The 24070-nt window shown below is 38.1% G+C and overlaps 1 protein-coding gene across 1 annotated transcript; it reads left to right on the top strand.

The window, feature by feature from the left end:
- Positions 1–1854: 1854 nt before the first annotated feature.
- On the top strand, positions 1855–3096 carry LOC129765522 (uncharacterized). Its single transcript, XM_055765923.1, has one exon. The coding sequence runs from the start codon at positions 1855–1857 to the stop codon at positions 3094–3096; it is 1242 nt and encodes a 413-aa protein (XP_055621898.1).
- The last annotated feature ends 20974 nt before the right edge of the window (positions 3097–24070 follow it).

Below are 24070 nucleotides of genomic sequence, written 5' to 3'. Positions count from 1 at the left end.
AACTACGTCCACGCAACAATCATCAGCGATGGAGATCGATCCAGGGTCGAAATAAGATCGATTCATCCATACAACTGCTCTGCTCTGCAAGACAGATCGGGCTACTGTTCTATAAATAACTCAACAATGATCAAAGCAAGTTTTTGTTGGTTAAAGTAATACTTAAGGACACAGAGAATGTTAATTCTGTTGTCTTCTCATCTAGATCAGATCTCATTATGGTGAGTGTACAGTTTTTATTGTGCTGTTTGTTCATCGATATTACCGTTACAAAGCCGCCCGAAAATCAAAATTATATCTCCACATCGCTCATCACTGCTGCCCGCATCGCCAACACGAGTCTGAATCAACAATCAGCTAGGTAGGATAAGTGAATTTGACAAATTCCGAGCTGGCTAGAGAGTGGTTGATCTAGAAAAACCCGCTGCCATTGCCCGTTGCCAAAACCGCCTCGTCCCACCTCGCCGCTCTCCACCAGTACATTGTTTGGTACGACTCTGAGTTTACCTGATAGCCGTCTGCATTTCCATTGCCGCCGATTACCGCCAATGTCATAGCCATTTCTTGTATTCACCTGTACGAAACAAACCCGAGACAATAAACTTATGCTGACCCTGCTGTTCTTCTCATTACGAAGTCCAAAAATCGTCACCCCATATAGCATCAGTCATTCATATCGTTGCGCTGTGACATCATCATCCTCATCACCGAACATTCATCAGCAATAGGACACCCAGCAGAAGGTAAACATAAACAACCGGTGTGCGCGTAATTAAGGAACGCTGTGAAACGCTATTGCTCTATTGTTAGTGTTGCCAGTTCTGCGGCTTTCACCGTTGTCATTTTAATTCGCTGCGTTGAAACTACTGTATTTCGCTATGCACGGCGTGTGTGAAAAATGCACAGTTGAGCTTCCTGCTGATTACTGGGCCTGTGGTGGTTTTTGTTCCGGCCGGTTTTGCTTCAAATGCACTGGTATGTCCTCTGAAATACAGCACGCTGTGAATTCCAACGCTTGCCTGCATTGGATGTGTAACGCATGCACCGGACTTATGGCGAAAGCGCGATTCACCAAGGCCGTTCACTCCGTCAATGCTGCTTATGAGGGAATCATCGAAACTATAAAGACCGAAATTCGTAACAACATTTTGTCCGAAATTCGATCCGAGATACGCAATAATCTCAAGCAAATTCCTGAAATTGTAGCCAACACACCGATTAGAAACCTACCCACTCGGATTCCGCTGATGCGCAGTTCCGCTAAACGCCCACGTGTAAACGATGAGAATGACGGAATTAGCGCCCCACCACGTAAACTCATTTGCGGTACAGGCGGGCAGAATTCAGATACATGTGGTATTACTATTGATACTGCAAGTTCAGATGCCAAACTTTTCTGGATATATTTGTCGGGAATAGATCCCAGAGCTCCGGACGAAAAAGTGATCGGGATGGTCAAGACCAGATTAGCGACAGATGATATAAAGCTTGTTAAGCTTGTCCCTCGCGGTAGAGACGTTTCCAGCCTCACGTATGTGTCATTTAAGCTCGGTGTGTGTCATGATCTGAAGCCAAAGGCCATGACATCGTCCACCTGGCCATGGGTATTCGTTTTCGAGAATTCGAAAACTACAGCTCGAACAAACCGGGGTTCTGGGATCCCGCAGTCGATCAACCGCAACCGGATACGCCGTCAGCGACCAACTAACGCCACAAACGTCTACTGTCTGTAACACCACCATTCGAAACCTGCTCCCGCCGATTTTAACTGTTCCAGCTCTGGTTAATCACTTAACCATATACTACCAGAATGTACGTGGAATGCGAACTAAAACAAATGAATTCTTCACGAAAATGGCATGTGGTGATTACGACATCGTCGTTCTTACCGAAACTTGGCTGCGACCCGATATCGCGAATACTGAGCTGGCGTCCGATTATACGATTTTCCGTTGCGATCGTAGTGAAAGATCAAGTTCTTTACGACGCGGAGGTGGAGTTCTAATCGCAGTTAGGTCTTCCTTTCGTTGCAATTCTGTATCGCTCAGTAACTACTCTCAATTGGAGCAAGTCGTCGCTTCCGTCAAACTCCCTGACCTTACTATTTACATCTGTGGCATCTACATTCGGCCCAACTCTCATCCCGATGTATACACCATGCATTCTAACGCCGTATGTGACATCTGCGACCGCGCATTGGACACTGACTCCATTTTCGTAGTCGGCGACTATAATCTCCCATACTTATCATGGACGTTCGACAAGGACATAAACAGTTATTTGCCTAGTAACGCCTCCACGGAAGCCGAACTTGTGTTCACGGAAACAATAGCTGCATCTGGACTCCATCAAATCAACACGCTTCGCAACTCGAACAATAGGATTCTCGACTTAGCATTTGTTAACGATAGTTGCAATGCCGAAATCATCGAGCCACCCTTTCCTCTTTTGAAACTTGACGCTCATCATAAACCTTTTGTTCTCCGTATTCAACTCGACGTGTGTTCTCAGCAAGTTCCTGATGATTCTTGTGACGATCCCGATTTTGACTTCAAGCGATGTGACTTCACTGCACTGAACAACCTTCTTTCAGGTGTTGACTGGAACGAAATCATTGGCGCAGAGTCAACAAACTGCGCAACGGCAGTATTCTATGAAAAAGTTTATGAGATCCTTCGCGATAACGTTCCTCGCAAACGAAGATGTCAAGCACCCAGTTTTAAGCACTCATGGTGGACGTCGGAGTTGCGACGTCTCCGTAATAGCGTCCGCAAAGCCCGAAAAGTTTACTTTCGAGAAAAATCCAGTGACGCGAAAGAAAAGCTTAAGCATCTTGAAGCGTGCTATAGTGAGTGTCGAATAGCAGCTTTTCGCTCTTATACAGATCGAATTGAATCGAATTTGAAACAGAATCCGAAAAGCTTCTGGTCGTATGTGAAAAGTCGTAAAAGCGGATCGCATATTCCGGAGAATGTATCGTATGGTGACTTAACAGCTAACAGTACCCCTGAAGAAGCGGCTAATCTGTTCGCAAATTTCTTACGAAGCGTGCACAGTCAAGTTTCTTCAGGGCTGAAAGAACATCATTCGGCGTGATGGTTAACGGTGGCAAACTTACGTTTAGCGTTTACGTTTAGGTGGGTCATGTGGTGGGACCCACCAGCATTCTCTGCAACAGAGTTTGACAACATTTCGCCGCTAAACGTAAGTTTGCCACCGTTAACCATCACGCCGAATGATGTTCTTTCAGCCCTGAAGAAACTTGACATCTCCAAAGGCGCTGGTACCGATCGTTTGCCTCCAACTTTCCTAAAAGAGTGTGCCGAATCTCTGATGACTCCGCTCAGCTTCATCTTCAACCGTTCGCTGATTGAACGATCGTTCCCAACTATGTGGAAGACGGCTTCGATTACTCCCGTGCATAAATCGGGTGGTACTCACATAGTCGACAACTATCGTGGAATTTCCATCCTTTGCTGCATAGCAAAAGTTTTCGAAGATATTATTCACGCAGTCCTCTACAATGCAGCACGCCCGCTTATATCTGACGCTCAACATGGATTCGTAATGAAAAGATCAACTGTCTCGAACCTTATGTGCTACACAACATCACTCGTGGAGCAAATGGACAAGCGTTGCCAGGTGGACTCTATATATTTCGACTTTTCGAAGGCGTTCGACAAGGTGCCTCATGGTCTTGCCATTCGAAAGCTTAATCATCTGGGACTTCCAAGCTGGATAACAGAATGGCTCAGTTCGTACCTGGCTGGAAGAGAAGCAGTTGTGAAAATTGGAAACGCTCGCTCACGTATGTATAGCATCCCCTCAGGAGTTCCTCAAGGTAGTATTCTCGGCCCTCTCATTTTCATTCTATTTGTAAATGACCTCACCGGATGTCTTAAATCTGGAAAGCTATTGTACGCTGACGATCTTAAAATGTACAGGACAATTCACTCAGTTCTCGACTGTTGTGCTTTGCAAGCTGATATCGATGAGCTCACTAGATGGTGCTCAGCTAACGGAATGCAGTTGAACATAACGAAATGCAAATCAACTACTTTCACTCGCTGCCAAACTTCCATCAGTTTCAACTATAAAATCGCCTCTAATAACGTTGAACGCGTCAATTGCATCCGTGATCTCGGTATCATCCTAGACAGCAAACTGAAGTTCGACGAGCATATCAGCACTACCGCCGCGAAAGGGTTCGCAGTACTAGGATTCATTCGCCGAAACTCACAAACATTTCAGGATCCATACACGCTGAAGACATTGTATTGTTCCCTAGTAAGGAGTATCGTTGAATATGCAAGCTGTGTGTGGTCTCCCTATCACGCAACGCAAATGTTACGCATTGAGAAAGTGCAGAAAAGCTTTATACGTTACGCGCTACGGGGTCTTCCCTGGAACGATCCGCCTAACCTCCCCGATTATGCAAGCCGCTGTAGACTAATCGATATTGAAACCCTACAGACAAGGCGAACGAAAACCCAACGCCTGTTTGTGTTTGACATGTTGACCGGCAACATGGATTGTTCAGAGCTGATACAGAATGCACCGAATCTACGCTCCATCTAGACGTCTCCGAGGCAGACAACTCCTAGCGATCCCTCCACGCAGGACCACCTACGGTCAAAACAGTCCTCTACTTAAATGTTTCCGTGAGTTCAATGTAGCGAATAATTGTTTTGATTTTAATATATCCAAAAATGTATTCAAAAATAGAATTAAGGAACTAGCCTAAGTAAACAGTCTGTAGGAATCTTTATATCCAAGACGGTGAAATAAATAAATAAATAAATAAAATTCCTTACTCACGGTAAGAATTAAATTCAAAATCATAATCAACTGTCAACTATATCTATCTTCTCGTATCAGATGCTATGGGAAATACAGTTTTACTAACTTAATTTACGATCGTTAACAAAATGTTCCAATTGGATCGGTTCCGGAATACGATTTCGATTTCCTACTTATAACAAACTGGTCGGCATATTATTGTGCAAATAGAGAAAGGCTATCTTTCATTAATTGTAAATGGGCAAATGAACGATAATTTTGTTGATGTATTTGAATATAATAATCCTTCATGAGTTACTGAAATTCAGATCCGAATTTTCCTTTCAAAATTCGTCTGCTGAATCCAATCGCTCCAGTCGATGTGTTGTTGATCATGTTTCTCACAACACATCATAGTTCACATGGTTCACTTTAATATAAAGCGGTTCCATTACTTATAATTCTTTGATGAACGAAATTGCGACCGATACAACACCGGAATGTTCCGCATAACATAAATATGTTTTCCAACAACTTTCGGTTTCTTCGTTCCGTACATCACCATGATATCCTCCAAATCTATAAATTTTCTCCATCGACGTGTATTTTTTTCGAATGCCAACACATCCAACTACATGTTCCTCAAAACGATACAATTTTCGTCTGCAGCTCCTCCTTCCTCAACGCGTTGTCCATGATTTTTTCCTTCAAAATCCGATGTGGAGGAAGCCGGCGATGGCCCACCTTCTGTTTGACTGCAAGCCTTTTTTTTTTTGTTCTAATGGACTCTGCCTTCCCCCCAGCAAATGCATACAGCTCCGTCATTCGGCGGTCTACTTTGGTGGAGGCACTTCAGAATAGCTGGAATTGGAAAAAAAAACCTTGGCGACTCTATTCGCAATATAAAGTGCCCACTCATTTTATCTGATTAAAATAATTAGTAAACACATCGTAATCATTCCTAAAATATTTTTTATTATGTTCTTCTTCAGTTTCATTCATGTTGCACTAAGAATAAAAGTTTTTCTTATAGGAAAAAAAAAGAAATCTTGCATGAATAATATACATGTTTCTCAACAACAGACCAGCAGATAGATATAACTCTGGATGATTAGTGGACAATGTGCAACTAGATGAACTTCTAACAGAAGAAACTTTGATTCCTCCCTATGCTGCCGTTATTCTGGCAACTCGTCAACTCACGGTAAAAGTAAGCTTCACGCTACTCCTGCAGTGGCCACAAGCGAGTCCTGCGGGATGTTGAATGAAGACGCAGAACCTGCGAAGAAGTTGATTGAAATGACGAAGCGCCAAAAACTTGAGGAAAGGAAAAAGGAAGCTGAAACGGATAACCTTCAATTATTTTATTACAAATAACTTGAAATCAAATATATAATTATCATTTAAGCAATATAACCCTTACGGTATTGGAAACCATGAAGCTACAACATAAAGAAACATCAATAAACGACAGGCGAAAATAGAGGAAGAGGTAAATGGTTATTTCAAGTTAATTTGATTCTATTACAAATTCTATTACAAGTTTACAAGCCATCAATGGTTGTAGACAATTTCAAGACATTTGTGTGTACATGGAAGGTTGCAGTACATTTTTAGGCAGAGCAAGACATTTATTTAATTACATTAGTAGTTGAACAGGAATATAAATTTAGCTTAAAACGGCAAGAAACGTTATGGAAACAGATTGTCCGAAATTCGAATTTGTTCTGTCCGAAAGGGCCTGGCCGGGTAAGGGAGTAAAAAGTGTCCCACAAACCAAATCACTAGCTCTATGGCTAATCTTGTACAGGATATTAAATAAGCAATTTTGGTGGTTTTTTTTTAAACCCCTATGTGGCTTAACATAGGATCTATAGTGAAAAACGTACTTTTTCGTTTATTCCACGCCATCCTCGAGAGCTTGGAGATAAAATTTTGGAAAAAAAACTAAATGTGCAACTCACTTTTTTTTATGACTTATTTTAAGAGAAAATTAAATGGGTCAGTGTTAAAGTGAAATTTAATTGGCTATTACGAGTACAGTGAAGTGAAAATCGTGATTTTGGTAAATTTTAGTTGAAGATTCACCAGGAATTGCGGCGAAATTAAAAAAAGGTAGAAGTTGGGTGTCAAAGAAAAAATTGTAGAGCGATTAGAGAACATCATTTTTAGGGAAATATCCATGTTTATTATGTATTTTTTGAATAAAATTAAGAATAACACCATAAAAACCACAAACATAGAAGTTTTTCACTTCTAAAATGTAAATCCACTAATTTGGAAATTTCTCCACTGTATCCTATATAAAAAATTGTTATCTTTCAAATGGAAGCAACAGAATTGTCTAACGCAGCGTAATTTTTGAATTAGAGCCAGTTTAACATGTTAAACCCCGATTTTTTTCTTGCTCCGCTTTTCATTCAGCGCGCATTAAGAGCGTTTGCGCAATATCAGTGTCGGTCCCAGTTCCCAAAGATACTTATTGTAATCATAGAAACTAGTCAGCATTACGACTAGAAAGTAGTCAAATTTTGTAAAACATCCGAAAACAAACCATATATATTTTTGTTTTATCATTTCATATCTGTCAGTCCCAGTCAGTCAGCACTTTCCTGGGCTCAACGTGTTAAGGCAAACAGGGCCGAAACAGAGAAATAGTTCAATACTCGCGTAACTTTTGAAAAGGTCCTATGTAACAAATGTAAACAAATCGAGTTAATGGATGCACGCTAATAGTCTTCAATAATTGAATGTAATACAAAAACAATCGTTCACGTATCTACTTTCTTCATCTTTTTATCGCCGATACAAAAAATATCCAATGTACAGATTCGGATTTTAAGCACCCGGCTGTTACTTCGGACGTCACTTTCCTCCGATGCCCGAAACGTCCGAAGTAACAAAGCAGTCAAAACAACACGAAGTCGTACTTCGGTCGTTTTGAGTTTTTGTTTCTTACAGTAGTTGTTATCGATTTCAGTTCAATTCAACGGGTGATAACAATAATAATCTGTCTTTAGAACGAAATGCTGATTTTTGGATTGTTGTTTAGTAGTTAGTTTCAAATTCTTATCGTGCAACGTAATATGTCACATGTGCAAACGCGGGCAGTCAAAACGTCCAATGTAACATTCTCGCTCCTTGGCTTCAACTTTAAACTCAAATCACGGAACAACAGCTACGATTGGTTTTGGAGAGCTATTCTCGATCGCTAGTGGTGAGAGGAGCGATAAAGATTGATAACTTTTAAGCCAATTCGCGGAATAATGTTCGGGTCTTCAACTACGTTTTTCTCGAGTTGACGAAAATGTTACATTGGGCCTTTTCAAAAGTTACGCGGGAATAACTCTATCTTTGTTGGAATTCGTACATATGCGTAGAAGGATTTTTATCATTAAATATGATCCTTCATCACATTCTGGAATAATTAGATTGTTTTATATGAGGAAGGTATTTTATGACTTCGTTTGTGCGACTCTTTTATAATCAAAAAACGAAAAATATGTGTAGAAAAAATAAATAAAAAATATATATTTTTTTTTACTCGATTATATACAGGATTCGATTATATACAGTGAAAAGAAATCGAAGACTGTATATAATCAAGTCCGCGCTGTACTTAAAAAAAATATTAAAATTTTGAAAAATTTTTTTTGGGATTTAGAGATTCAGTACTACTCTAATTCATATTTAAATGTGTTCCTACAGCTTTTCTAGATATGTGTGATTTTTTCAGATTTTTTTCAGTGTTGCGCGAGTTAACGATTGAACCCTAGACACAACTAGCCCATCGTCAGCATAATCGCGTATCGCATGAGAAGCGATATGAGCCGCCGCAGATAAACAAACATCATTTCTGCTGAGTGGACAACCACCGCGGGACTGTCATCAGTTAGTTTACATATAGCCTGAAGAGATGAAATAAAATAGTCTTAACTTCATCACCGACAAGTGCAGTCGAACTTTTATTCCAAAAAAGAAAACCCTAGAAAATATTTAACTGGCGCCCGAATAGGGACCTCGCCGGTGTGGGAAGAGTATAAGGTTTTGTGTTGTGAATTCGTAAAAAAGTGAAGAAATCAAATTCAACAATTAGGTTCAACGAGCCTTCATCACGAAACCGAAGCAGAACCAGGACACCGAGTTTGTTAAACTCAATCGCTATTAGGACCCCGAGTAGCAGCCCATCAAGGACGGCAAAAGGATTTACCCCGACATAGCTGCCTGGTTTTCCCCCCACCAAGCGAGGTTAGCGAGGAATCAACACAAAAAGTCCAACTCTTGTTTCGACATGTTGGCATTTATGTAAGTCGTTTTTATTTTTATTTTTATTCTTAACAGTGAATAAATAACCGTGAAAATAACCGAATAAAAAGAACTAATATAGTGTTTTTAAATTTATTTTGTAAATGATTCAGTGAAAGATTTGATTGTTTTTAAAGTGTTTAAAGTGTATTTTATTTTTCCTCAATATAAATTTAGTGAATGATTTGATAATTTTAAAGTGTTTGAATTGTGATCAAGAAATAATTTCGAAGATGATTTCTTCATAATTTCCTCAAATTAAATTTCATAAATAATCTTACACAATTTATTCAAAAAGCCTCGAGTTGGTATTTATTTTAGAAATATCATGGCTCTCAACGAAAATCCGCAGCCAATGACGGCAGAAGATTTTGTAGGGATTGGGAAAATCCCAGATTTTGTGCGAGACGTAAAACAGTTTAGCGGAAAACCGACTGAATTAGTGGACTGGATAGCTGACGTAGACTCGATATTCCGGACATATCGTGAAAAACATGCGACAGCCGACCAAATTAATATACTTGAAAGAGTTATACGTCGAAAAATCTGTGGAGAAGCAGCGGATATTTTAAATTCAAACAACATTACTAGCAATTGGGAGCTAATTAAAAACACACTTGTTCTCTACTATAGAGACAAGCGCGACGTCAAAACTTTAGACTTTGAGCTAACAACAATTAAAAAGTTAGCGACTGAAAGTATCAGTACATATTACAGCAGGGTCAACGAAATTTTATCACACGTAATTGCCCAAACACACACAGATGATAAATTGAAAATTAATGCAGCTGTACACATCAGCTATTTTCGCGAAAAAGCTCTTGATGCCTTTATCGGAGGACTCGAAAAACCTTTGAACATACTTTTGAAGAGTACTAATCCTGGATCTCTAGGTCAGGCCTACCAATTTTGCATGGACTACTATAATATGGATCTTCGAAGTGCCCCGTATAGGAATGAGTTTGGTAATCAGCCCAAACCCAAAGAACCACCAAAAATGATTCCTAGAATGCAAAATCCTAATTTCCGCCCAGTTCCATCTCCGCTTCCGCCAAGATTCCAAAATACATTCCCATTCAGACCAAATCCATTCAATCCGAATATATCACGACCAAACAATTTTAGACCATTTAATTCACCGCAGAGAACATTTCCTCCACCGGAACCGATGGATGTCGACCCGAGTTTGCGAACACAAAATGTGAACTATGGTAATCGACCACCAATCAACATAAAACGCCCACACCCTCCTTCCCAACAACATCCGAATATAAAACGGTAAGCATATCCACTTGAGAATACATATCAACCTAACTTTGATACTGACTATGACCCTTACTACAATTACGAAACACAACCAGAAACAAAAAATCAAGATAGACCTGACACTAACGACCGACCAAACGACGGAAACAGTCCACCACAAAATAATGAAACCATTGCATCTTCCAATTTTTTAGAATTGACCCCCGAGTGGTAAGTATACCGTACATAATGCTCAAAACCTCCATTGGAAATTTTCCCTTTTTAGTTGACACAGGCGCTAATATTAATATTATTAGTCCGAAACTGGCTTATAGTTTTAAACACTCGAAACCATATCATTTAAAAGCAGAAAATATCTCTAGTGCGAATGGTAGCTTCAACGCTTCTTCAGCAATAGACATTAATTTCTTTTCACCGAAAATTGATTACACCGCACAGTTTATATTGCACAAATTTCATAACTTTTTCGAAGGGATCATCGGAACCAACATATTAAATGCACTAGGTGCAATTGTTGATTTAAGGAACAAAAACTTGACACTACAACAGAACAGAAACTGGCTATACCCCTTCAGTCCTACATTCCTCAACGTACAGCTTCGAACAGCTTAACTGTGACGACACCTGACACCACTAACAATGACCTAATCGAATCAGAATGCTCCGATCATGAAATTGAAAGCAAAAACGTTTCAGATCCATCTTTATTTAGAACAAATCACCTTTCAGACGATCAAAACAAAAAATTATTGAATATACTTCAAAACCACGACTCAGCTTTTCATAAGCCTGATGCTAAGTTAACATGTAGCACAGTTGTAGAGTGTAGTATCCATACCACTGATGATATTCCAGTTCATCAGAAGGTGTATCCTTACCCTGCAGCTTATGTTGACGAAGTGAACAAACAAATTAACAAACTTTTGAATGATGGAATTATACGACCCTCTCGGTCAGCCTGGACGTCACCTGTTTGGATTGTCCCGAAAAAAACAGATGCGTCAGGAGAAAAAAAATTCCGCATGGTCATTGATTATCGGAAAATCAATGAAAAAACTATTTCAGACCGATATCCTATGCCGGAAATTTAACTATGTATTGGATTTTTCACCACTCTTGATTTGGCATCTGGTTTCCATCAGATTAGAATGAAGGAAACTGACATTGAGAAAACAGCGTTTTCTATTAACAATGGCAAATATGAATTTACAAGAATGCCATTTGGTTTGAAAAACGCTCCGGCAATTTTTCAACGAGCTATCGATGATGTGCTCCGTCAATATATTGGAAAAATTTGCTACGTTTACATAGATGATGTAATCGTATTTGGCAAAACATTTGAAGAAGCTTTAGAAAATCTGGAGACCATAATCAAGGCATTGAACGATGCGAATCTCAAGATTCAGTTAGACAAATCTGAATTTTTGCATCATGAAATTGAATTTTTAGGATACGTGATCGAATCTGAAGGAATAAAACCGAATCCACAAAAAATTGTAGCAATTAAGAAATATCCACCTCCAAAAACAATAAAAGAATTGAGATCTTTCCTCGGAATGATGAGTTATTATATTGCTAAACCCCTCACGAACCTTCTTAGGGGGGAGAAGAACATAAGTTCATCTAAGAAAATTAACCTCAACGAAACCGAAATAAATTGCTTTGAAAAAATGAAATCGTTACTATCGTCAACAGACGTGTTAGTATGTCCAGATCACACAAAACCCTACATACTGACAACGGACGCTTCAGATTTCGCGATTGGTGCTGTGCTATCGCAAGGTGAAATAGGAAAGGACAGACCAATTCATTTTGCATCACGGTCATTACCAAGAGCAGAAGAAAAGCATTCTGTGCCCGAGAAAGAAATGTTGGCAATATATTGGGCTCTAAAAACGTTTCGAAACTATCTATATGGATCCAAATTCGAAATATTTACAGAGCACCAACCACTCACATTTGCCTTATCGCCAAAAAATACAAACGCTAAACTCAAAAATATGAAAGCCTACCTCGAAGAACACGACTACGAAATTATCTATAAAACAGGAAAATCAAATGTTGTTGCTGATGCCCTTAGTCGCATCGCATGTTCGATGACAGCAACCCAACATTCAGCCAATGACAGCGATGACATGTTCATTATATCCACAGAAGCACCTTTAAATGCATTCAGGCATCAGATAATAATAAAAAAGGGACCTGACAAAGTAGAGACTACCAACCCTTTTCCTAATTATATTAGAATCACTATATATTTTCACTATATATTGATATTAACAAAAATTCTATTTTTCAGATACTGAGAGAACATGTAGATGCATCTAAGCTAAACGGATTATAAACTACAGAAAGTATCATGGGTAAAATTCAAGAAGTGTATAAAAAACATTTCGCTAGACAAAACATGTTAAAAATCCGTTTCACTAAGAAAATGCTCATCGACATACCAGAGGAACACGATCAATGGGAAATCATCAAAAAAGAACACTATAGGGCACATCGTGGCTTAGAGGAAAACAAAGCCCAAATCCTTAGGAAATTTTATTTCCCACAGCTGAATAGCAAACTTCGTGAGTTCACGAAAAACTGCCAACTGTGTCACGAAAACAAGTACGATAGAAATCCTATTCACTATCCTCTCCAAAAAACACCCATTCCTAACGTTCCATTTCAAATTGTCCACATTGACATCATGTGTCTAGAGAAATTAATATTTCTTACATACGTTGATAAATTTTCTAAATTTGCTCAAGTCCGGTTAGTACAATCAAGAGCAGCTATAGATCTTGTACCTGCTATAAAAGAAGTTTTACCCAAATACAAACTACCGGAGATTGTCGTGATGGATAACGAGAAATCCTTCACTACAGGTGACCTGGTTAATTTCTTCAACGAAAATAAAATTACTCCTTATATAGTAGCTACAGGTCGAAGCGAGATGAATGGAGTGGTTGAAAGATTTCACTCCACCTTACAGGAAATTTTTCGGATTACTGAAGCTGAAAATCCAAATAAGAAACCAGAAACACTTGTTGAGATGTCAGTAATAAAATACAACTTCACTGTTCATTCCTGCACAAAATATACTCCTTATGAAGTAATTATCCCAAGTTCCCAAAGCTCAAATATTATTGAAGCAGTTCACAAAAAGCTACAGAAAAAACAAGACCAGGACTTAAAACACCACAATAAAAAACTGACTCTACGGACTATAGACCCAAATAAAGAAGCTTTTGAAAAGACACGACGACGAGTAAAAGCTGTACCCCGCTACAAAAAAATTAAAATCAAAAATGTCCATAATAGTACAATAACTACTTCAGATAACAGACGTGTGCATAAAAATGACTTAAAGATTCGACACAATTAATTTCTTTACAGACTGTTACTGACGCAAATCTCTGGACCTGTCATGGCACAAACGATTTCGGTACATAAGGCAGACAACCTACCTCTTTTCATATACGACAAAGGATACGGCCGAATACAAATCAACTATCATTACTACATCCATCATTTTAAATTAGAGCCGTTCAAAGTTCACGTAAAAGATCTAAAGTCGAAATTCAATGAAATAGAAGCAAATCAGTTTACTAATCTTATACTAGATAAATTCAATGAGTTAGATACAAACATAAAAAATCTTTTGCCAATAAAGAGAAGAAAACGATGGAATCAATTAGGAACAGCATGGAAATACCTAGCAGGAAGCCCCGATGCTAACGATCTCAAGATTATCAATAGTTCTATCAACGGCCTTATCAACAATAACAATGAGCAGGTTAGAATCAACAGAGAAATTTCACTACAAATGAAAGAAGCCGTGTTTAAAACAAAAGAATCTATTCAACTGCATAATCTTGAGTCATCTGAATTGTATTCTGTAAACATACTTAAAATTCCTGAATGACAAATTAAATCAAATTATACAAACAATAACGCTAGCAAAAGTAGGGATGCTTAATGAACAAGTACTGAGCCAGAATGAAATAGAGTTAATTATTGAAGATCTAAGTAAAGAAAATGTAACTGTTTGGAACACCGCTGAAGCATTAACTTATGTCACTACATCTATTGTAACCAACGAACATGAAATAGCACTTTTACTCAAACTACCAAAGCTAGACCCGAGAATCTTCAGAAAAATCTTCATTCTACCAACATGGTTCAATCGTCAACAAATCCACATCTCCAACCATAATTATCTTAATCATGAAGACCAGTACTATATTGTGAGCAGCCTGCAGCCAAGAATTTTCGATGCCAAAGACATTACACCTGACTCAACAGTATGCGTACCATACCTGCTTAACGGAAAACCAGCAAAATGCGATTATCTAGCCAACCCAGCGGAAGAAATCATTTCAATTGACAGCCAACATCTCATCACGAATGTGTTAGACAATTTCACCCTGCACACCAACTGTGGCTTATCCAAGAGGAACCTGTCGGGTACTTACCTGATTTCATTCAACAACTGTGAGGTAACAGTTAACAACCAAACGTTTTCAAACTATAACCGGAACATAACTGGAGAACCTATTCATTTGCCGATGTATGGCATACCTATAGAAAAACAACGTATTGTTGTTAATCTGAGCTTACATCATTTGCATAATCTGCACCTAGAGACAAGAAAAAAGATGGAAGAAATCCGTTTAAACGCCACTAGTATACAATGGCCACATTGGACAATTTTTGGAGGACTATCATTTACTCCCATTGTCATAAGCATTATTTTCTTTTTGTTCATTTCCCGCCATAGAAGATCAGAAGTCAAAATCCAGATGAATCACCAAAAGCAGGCCCCAGATGAAGCAAAGAGATTCCAAATATTACCATTAAGTGAAATTCTTCGTATGGAACCTCACACTTAAAGGGGGAGAAGTTAACGATTGAACCCTAGACACAACCAGCCCATCGTCAGCATAATCGCGTATCGCATGAGAAGCGATATGAGCCGCCGCAGATAAACAAACATCATTTCTGCTGAGTGGACAACCACCGCGGGACTGTCATCAGTTAGTTTACATATAGCCTGGAGAGATGAAATAAAATAGTCTTAACTTCATCACCGACAAGTGCAGTCGAACTTTTATTCCAAAAAAGAAAACCCTAGAAAATATTTAACTCGCGCAACAAAAAAAATTATTCCAAAATTTCCAAATGACTTGGCAGGGTACGGGAGTAAAAAGTGCTCCCAAATCAAATTACTAGCTGTATGGAAAATATTGTATAGGGTACTAAATATGAAATCTTGGCAGTAGTACTATAGGATCTATGGTGAAAAACGTACCATTTCGTTTTTTCACGCCATTCTCGATAGCTTTGAGACAAAAAATATGAAAAAAATACTGAAAGTACATCTTGCTAAGGTGTATCGAAACCTTTACCTATTCACTGTATTTTCTGACCAATTTACACTCTTCCCAAAAATTTATGGCAAAACAGATAATTCAGTTTCTATTTCGCCCTATTTCGCACACATTTTTTCAAACTTCCATAAACAACCAATTCTGAATTCAAAGCATTTTAAATAATACATGCGACTGCAGAGCACATTCTCAAGGCGCATACACTTTGATGGACGCCCCGAGAGTTGCTGACAGACTACGGCAAGTGATGAAAACCTGCAACAATTTCCCTCATTTCCATCAATATAGCATCATACAACAGAAACAACACCGTAATAATGACGCTGACAACGAAGTGCAAAACAAAACACGCTTTATTGGATGTCCTGCCAGTGTCTGAGGATAGTGTCACTGTTTCCCCCCGTCGTAAATTCAGGGAAAAAAATGGTCTGTTTTTAAACAGACCATTCCTCACGATGTGTATATGTCTTTTTTCTTGTTCTCCAGGGTCATAAATAAAACCGAGAGGGGGGCATATGGGCGAACGGGACTAGCTTTTGTGTGCGCGAGAAGATCCCGAAAAAGACACCCGCAACAACAGGAAGAGGAAAACCGTGGCACGAGAAAATCAACATAATCTCTAACTCACATTGAGCGAGAGGCTCGCCGCCGCTTTACGAGCAAGTTGGCGATGGTGAACCGGTAACGATTACACTTGACAACTCCGAGTCAGTCTGGCGGTGCACAGGAAGTGTGGGGTGCAGGAACAGGATGATGTATGTTGAATGAAATTCTTCTCGCTCCAAAACAGCGTTTTAAATGTCCCATTCTACACAGAGTAATATCGGGAGTGAGAGGAAGAGGCGGAATGATGTAAGGTGAGTAAGTGAAAACACAAATCACCGCTCTGGAAAGTCGTGTGCCATCCCCGAAGAGGCAAGAGGGGAAAGCGACTCGATGGAAGATGAATATGAAAATTCACTCCGCTCAGCTTTTCCTTTGAGTCTAAATACATATTTTATTAACGGAGGCAGCACAGGTAAAAAGGGCTCTGTCGAACGGCTTTTGTGGAAACGCTTGTGGCGAACCGCTGAAATCATCGTAAATAATTCAGCTTTTCTTCGGAGCGCAATTATCGCGATGAGATTAACTGGCACCGAACGGATTCCATTAATCACGAAGACATTCGTGAGCCATTCTTGAAGATTATTCGCAGCATTTCCATTGTCATTCACAAAAGAGAACCGCTTTGCTCTGATGGTGCCATATGTTTCGTTTCTGGATTTAGCTGCGTTTGTTTTCCTTTCGGCACGGAACGGCACTCCGCTAAGTCAGTCTCAAACTGACTGCTCAGACTGCTCAGACTGCTGCAACACTTCCCGTTCGGTAAAACTGTATGAAATTCTCCAACTTCTATATTTATTTATTCATTACTTAGAACATACATCATTCCATCCCCTCTCGTCTCCCTTTTGCTTTCGAATAATTTCATTCATCGCGCTTAGTGTTTGAATATTGAGTAAGTCCCTCATAACCTGTACCCTTTGCACGCGCTGCGTTTGGACCGAAAGTGAGGTTATTTTTAGTAGAACACAGCTAAAATTTAACGATCACTTCGCTAAGTGTGTAGAGATGGATCTGCACCTGTCAGTGATCGCGCTTTGGAGAAAGTGAACAACATGAAATCTTGTATTCTTTCAATCACTACGGAAACCACAGAAATGATCTTTCGTTTACAAAAAGATTAATATTTAATTCTCTTCGAGAGATTTATTATTTTATACTCCGTGTCTGTGGTGGATTAAGTTTGGAGAAAAAATGAGATCGTATTTTACTACCAGTGAATGACTTTCGGCTCATATTTATTGTGAATCATCTGGTTTTTGTAATGTTTTGAAGATTTCCCGCTCGGAAACAATCGAGCGAAGATGAAAGACATCGGCATCCCAGACCACATATGTTTTTCAATCGATTATGGTCTTCAGCAAATGGATTTCTGCTGTTGATGGGTGCTGAGGGGGATTAGATGATGGATTTTTATGAACTCGCAGTGAGAAATGTTAAAAATATCCTCCGTGAGAACAACACCACGTTTAACAGCATGGTAAACAAATTCTTATGTTCGTTTTCGAAAACACTCTGCATCATCGACGAACGGAGATCGGATTTGCAATCGTCCATTCTCCACCGCAACTCGAGCTCGGAGCAAATGAATGCGTGACATCAATGAGGCATCAGTCTGACAAGATGAGTTCAAAATCATAAACGACGGAATGTGGATTAAAAAGAATTTATTTTCAATTTAATCTCCCTTTTCGTGGATGTTTAAGAGGTTGAAATGGTCCAACGAATGACAAATGTTATAAGAATGTATTCCACACTCTTTTGCAAGGTTTACGGATGAAAAAATGTTTATTGTACCCGGTGTTAAATGTTATTCGAAATAGCCTCTGGAGAAACATGAACGAATACAAATTTAACGAATTTTGATGATTTGCATACTAACCGAATCACAAATTCTCTAAGATTTGTAAGCTATACATTACAATTCATTAGTCTGTAAGTGGTTTAAATTGATTAAAATAATAAGCGTTCCAATTTTCCCAAACATTTGTTCTGCTCATTTGTGTGCTTCCTATCCGTACCGTTTACAAAGTTAGTTGTGGGTGGCTAATCAGTCGCTCCAATTGCGAATGCAGAGAACAAACACTGCCCCATGTGAATGCGAACGCTTCTTTTGACTGACGCGGTGAATTCGGGATAAAATAAGTAAATATCACATTTCGAAAGAATACGACCACGTGGTTCTCTAATTATGTTAGTGAGGGATTCGTTGATTATATCACTATTATCATTCAGTTAACAGTATTTGTCTTCAAATATCTGGGTGGTCTCATCATTATAAAAAACACCGCAGTAACAGTTACAGGCAAACCTGTTTTTGTGCGACTCTTTTTGTGCGATTTTATTATGACATCGGGTCTAGAATCACACAAACTAATCGCACAAATAATAATATCGCACCTAAACAATCACACAAATGAGAAATCGCAGGAAAATCAACCGCACAAAACAGGTTTTCCTGTATATAAAAAGTATTAGTAATAGGAGTTGTAAAGTGTGATACAGTAATATCTAGGTACCAATTGAGGAGTAATAACCTGCTAAGAATTCTGAAAGTCAGTACAAAACAGCAAGAAAAAAAATAGTAATAGTAATAGTAATAGCATCATCATGCTGGGAGATCGGGTTCGATTCACCTATATCTATCTTTCAATCAAAAAGGTTTAATATGTTTAATATATGTTTAATATACACAGTAGGGTGCCAATTAATGTATGGGAAAAAATCATCCCTAAAATTTCAAAAAGTTACCTCATGAAAAATGCTCACTACATCGAAAAAATCCCCTATGCCAAATATCAGCTCAATCGGACTTAAGGGAGAGTGGCGCAAAGTGGTCATAGTTTGAGTTATTTGAAAACCAAAAAATCACCTTAAATCGGGGTTTTCAAAAAAATGTTTTGATGCCAAATGTCTTAAAATTGCATGACACGTTGAGGTTTATAGTTATCTCAATTTTTTTTTTCTGTCAAAACTAGAAGTGGGTTATATATGTGATATAACCGCAAGCTAGACGTAGGAGTACTGCTGGCTCAGTAATATTTTTTTCGAAATTGCATCTGAATCAATTCTCAATGAATGAATGAATGTTTTGAAATACTGCTGTATTTTTCTTGTTAGTGTGTGGGTGGGTGGACTTATATTCGTATGGAACTGTTATGAACATTAAATTAAACTCTTTCGAACGTGTTGGTGGTCCTGAAGGCAACCGATGGCTTTGTAATATCAATTCAAGATATTTACATGATTCATTTTGTTTTCGTTAGAATAATGTACGAGACTGTTCATAACTATTCCATGCGAAAGCAGAATGGAAACCGATGCTTATGGTTTGCATCATAGAACACCTAGTCGAATGCGCAAATGTGTACGAATATTCCTTCGCACGGGCGCAATCACAAGAAAACCATTTTTCATGGCTATTTCATGCGAAAGCAGAACAGAAACCGATGCTCTCGAATATCGTTACATCACAGAACACCTAGTCAAATGTGCAAATGTGTGCGAATATTCCACCGCTCGGGCGCAATTACAGACAAACAATTTTCCAAGACCACTCCATGCGAAAGCAAAATATAAACTAAGAGATGTTGGCGTCGACATTATGCATAATTCCTCAACCGCAGTCCAATCGCGACTGAAGTTTGCTATATTTATAGTAATTTCGATGGTATGTTTCGAATCAGTTTTTCAGGTATCGAAACAAATTTTTGGATCAATAAAGAACAATCATATAAATCATAGATATTTTAATCTTCCAATGAAGTGATCCTTCATTCAGCCGCCAAAGAGTTATTAACGTTCAAAACCTTGCACTCCAAGCGTCACTCTCTCGTTTCCGAAACTTTCAACTTACACCCGGTACAGAAATGAAAGACGTAGTCCTACGTCAAAATCGACTTTTTAGACGAAAAAACCACAAAGCACAAAAAACAAATTTTGTTTTGACAAAAAAAAAAATTCCGGGATGACAATAAATCTCGATAAGTAATGCAATTTTAAGACATTTAGCTTCAACTTTTTTTTAAACCCGATTTTCTGTGATCTTTCGTTTTTCAAGAAACTGAAATTTCAACGTCTGCGACACTAATAAATGAGTTTCGAAAGAGCTAATATTTTGCAAACGGTATATCATCGTGTGAACCAAAATTTCGCAGCAAGTGCCGAACGAAAAATCGAGATAACTATTTTTATTGGTACCCAAAACCATACTTTTCGTTTCGTAACTAAGTCCCAGAATGCTGATTTTTGACAAAAAAAAATTTTCGGGATGACACTAGATCTCGACGTTTCATGCTATTTTAAGGCTTTTGGCATATTTTTTTCCTATTTTCAAAAAACTCAAGCTTTGACCGCTTTGCGCCACTCTCCTTAAGTTCGATTGAGCTGATATTTGGCATAGGGTGTTTTTTCGAGGTGGTGAACATTTTTTATGAGGTAACTTTTTGAAATTAGAGATGACCATTTTCATTGGCACCCTAATAAACAGCCACCCCATGCCAAACCGATAAAGTGGTTCTCAGATTTTCGTGAAAAGTGGTAGTTTTGTTCTTAGATTTTTTATTTATTCAAAAATTCATAACTTTTGAACTACTGGACCGATTCAGATGATCGACATATCAAATTAAAGCCAATCAACTGTAAAAAAAACCTTAGATTTCAATAAAAGATATAAAAAAAAATATAGCATCCTTGGTCCCGAAACCATGTAAACTATGAAAAACTAATACAATACGTAATTTTTTTTCAAAAAAGACTATCTAAACACTATCTAAATGGCTTCAATTTTATGTGTCGATCGTCTGAATCGGTCCAGTAGATCAAAAGTAATGAATTTAAAAAAAAGTCATTTTTGGGGAAAAGTGGAAAAAATTGATTTCCCGTACCATCGGTTAACTTTGAAAAATCATAACTTAAAAACGAAAATACATTCCTATCTGGTTTCGACATATGTTATGTGAAAAATCCTCAGCTTTCCAGAAAAAATATAAATATATAGCCCCTCTGGTCCCGAGACTATAAAAACAATAAAAAACGAATACAAATAATAATAACGAGAGCAGAGTTCAAATTCTCTGCAGGTATAGTATTTTTTTAAAGTAGATCTTATATATATTACTGAACCGATCGACATTAAAATTGGTATGTAGGTATTTTGGGGGCCAGGGCAGGTTCTTTTGAGATATATAAATCTTTATATATACAGCCATTCTATGCCAAATCGATATAGTGGTTCTCAGATTTTCGTGGAAAGTGGAAATATTGTTCTTTGTCGCAAACCATTAGACCCGTATTTTTTTATTTTTTTGTTAGGGTGACCATTTCCATTTTAGGGTTATCCGAAAAATCATTTTTTGCCACTTTTTTCAAAAAATGACTTTGTTAAAAAAAATTATAACTATTGAACTACTATTGAATTGAGCCGATTTAGATGATCGACATATCAAATTAAATCCAAACAGCTGGTCTTTTTTGAAAAAAATACCAGAGTTGCACAAAATTTGAATTTTGGTTTCTTTATTATTGATTGTATTTATTTTTAATAGTTTTATTGGTCTCGGGACCAAAGACACTATATTTTTTATATATATATATATTTTTTTTTTGAAAGCTGAGCATTTTTTACATAACATATTTCGAAACCAGAGAGGCGTTTTTTTTGTTTTTAAGTCATGATTTTTCAAATCATGGAATACACAGTTTTATAATGATTCCAGAGATAAAGATGTGTTCCAAATTTCAGATCAATCGGTCGATATGAAGCGGTCAAAATTATACTGATGTAGAATGCGCTACAGACAAAGTTACAAACGTAAAAACAAACGGAAAAAGAAAAAATATATAAGGGGCTGTCCACATACCACGTGGACAGAAAAAGCACGATTTTACACTCCTCCCTCCCCCTCCGTGGACAAGCGTGGACATTTTCATACCCCTCCCCCTGTTGTCCACGTTGACATTTTTGCTTATTTAATTAGAATAAATGAGGAAATAACTGGATTGCCCTTACATTAAATTTTAATTCCATTTAAGTTTTTTTTTCAATTTTTACCTGCTGTACCCTGCATGGCTTTGGCTATCTAGTATGCCAACACGGAAACGCGCAATATACAGTTCAACAATCCGAACCCGAATCTACATCACCCAATTCCAAAAATTGATCTTGAGCAACGCCAATCGTTTATTCGCACCTTCTCCCGACTCATGTCCAATCACTGTTCGTTAGACGCGCTGCCTTTTCGTTTTAATCTTGCCGACAGCAATCTCTGCGGTTGTGGCCATGGTTACCACGATATCGAACACGTTGTTTGGTCGTGCGAGTTGTATCTTGTCGCCAGATCGAATTTAGAAAACTCCCTTCGGGCTGGAGGAAAGCAGTCCAATGTGCCGGTGAGAGATGTGTTGGCTCGGTTAGACCTTGATTACATGTCCCAAATATATGTTTTCCTTAAAGCTATCGATCTTCGAGTGTGATTGTTTATACATCCTTTTCCCCTCCTTTTCGTCCTTCGCGAGCTATCGGTTCCCTTCCTACTAACATTAGAATAAGTTAAATTGTAAATACATATTAGATGTAAGGATAGTTTTAAGAATTGAGTGTGAAGTGTCAGTGTGAATGAGAATGTGAATGTGAATGTGAGTGCGATTGTAAACACACATCTCCTTACATCCCATCCTTTTCCTAATGAAAATGTGTCACCCTTCTAAACTCGAGTCGACCGCGAGTAATCGGTTTCCTATTTCATTAACCATAGAATTAAGGAAACAACATGTTGATATATGCTAGTTGAAATATAGTTAAGAGTTTGGCTCCATTAAACTTATGTAACTGAGCCTGTAAAAATAAACGGATTCATAAAAAAAAAAAAAAACGCCAATCGAATAAAATCAAATGGATTTAAAATCATTATCGGATAAAATTTTAGTTCACGATTCTTTAAACACTTGCAAAAAAAATGTGTTGCTACCACATAGAATACGTATTCAATACTAGAAATTTGATTTACGCTCACAGCTTTACTCCAGAAGTGTGCTTATTCCGTCTGAAAATCTTAAAGCTTCCTGAGGGGTAGGTAGTAGCAACAACTACGATTGGTCACAGGAAATGTCGATTCATTTACACATTCGCTTCACTTTAAGTCATCAGCGTAATGAGAAACCTATTCCGCAATAATTCCGGGAATTTTCAGTGGGTACTAATAGCGTATTAGAAATATTTTCAATGTATATTTTTTTAATTCTTCAACTGCTTATTGACCATTCTTCATTGAGTGTCTAGATGGCTTTCAAAATGCTCGCGGGGAAAAACTACCACCCCAATTCTCCATTTCGATCGATTCGAAATTTTTCGATCGACTTGATAAAATTCCATTCTTTATTCCGTTCAAGTTGTTTTTGCATTTCGTTCAATCTGCTTCTCTTCAAACATCAAATTGGCAAAAAAAATAGGGAATGCAAAATTATATCTCGAACGAAAGAATGGTTTCGAACGGAATGCAAATCCGGCGGAATGTAGAATCGGGGTATACATTAGAAAATTCACGACTCATTGATTTTTTACTAACTTGCCCGAAAAGTTATTTGCTTTTTGGTTTTCCTCCGGTAAAATCCTTATCAAATTCGAACAGTTTACTAAAGAACAATGCAACGCCAAATTAATCGCTGCCTCGATCATCCCCATTTTTTTAAAATTTGTACATTTTTGGTTTGAAATCTGCTGCCCGATTGAAATAAGTTTT

The sequence above is a fragment of the Toxorhynchites rutilus genome, chromosome 2 (assembly GCF_029784135.1).
Source record: "Toxorhynchites rutilus septentrionalis strain SRP chromosome 2, ASM2978413v1, whole genome shotgun sequence".
In the NCBI taxonomy this organism is placed as follows: domain Eukaryota; kingdom Metazoa; phylum Arthropoda; class Insecta; order Diptera; family Culicidae; genus Toxorhynchites; species Toxorhynchites rutilus.
Note: the sequence above shows the minus strand (reverse complement) of the source record. Positions and strands in the feature narration are given on the sequence as shown.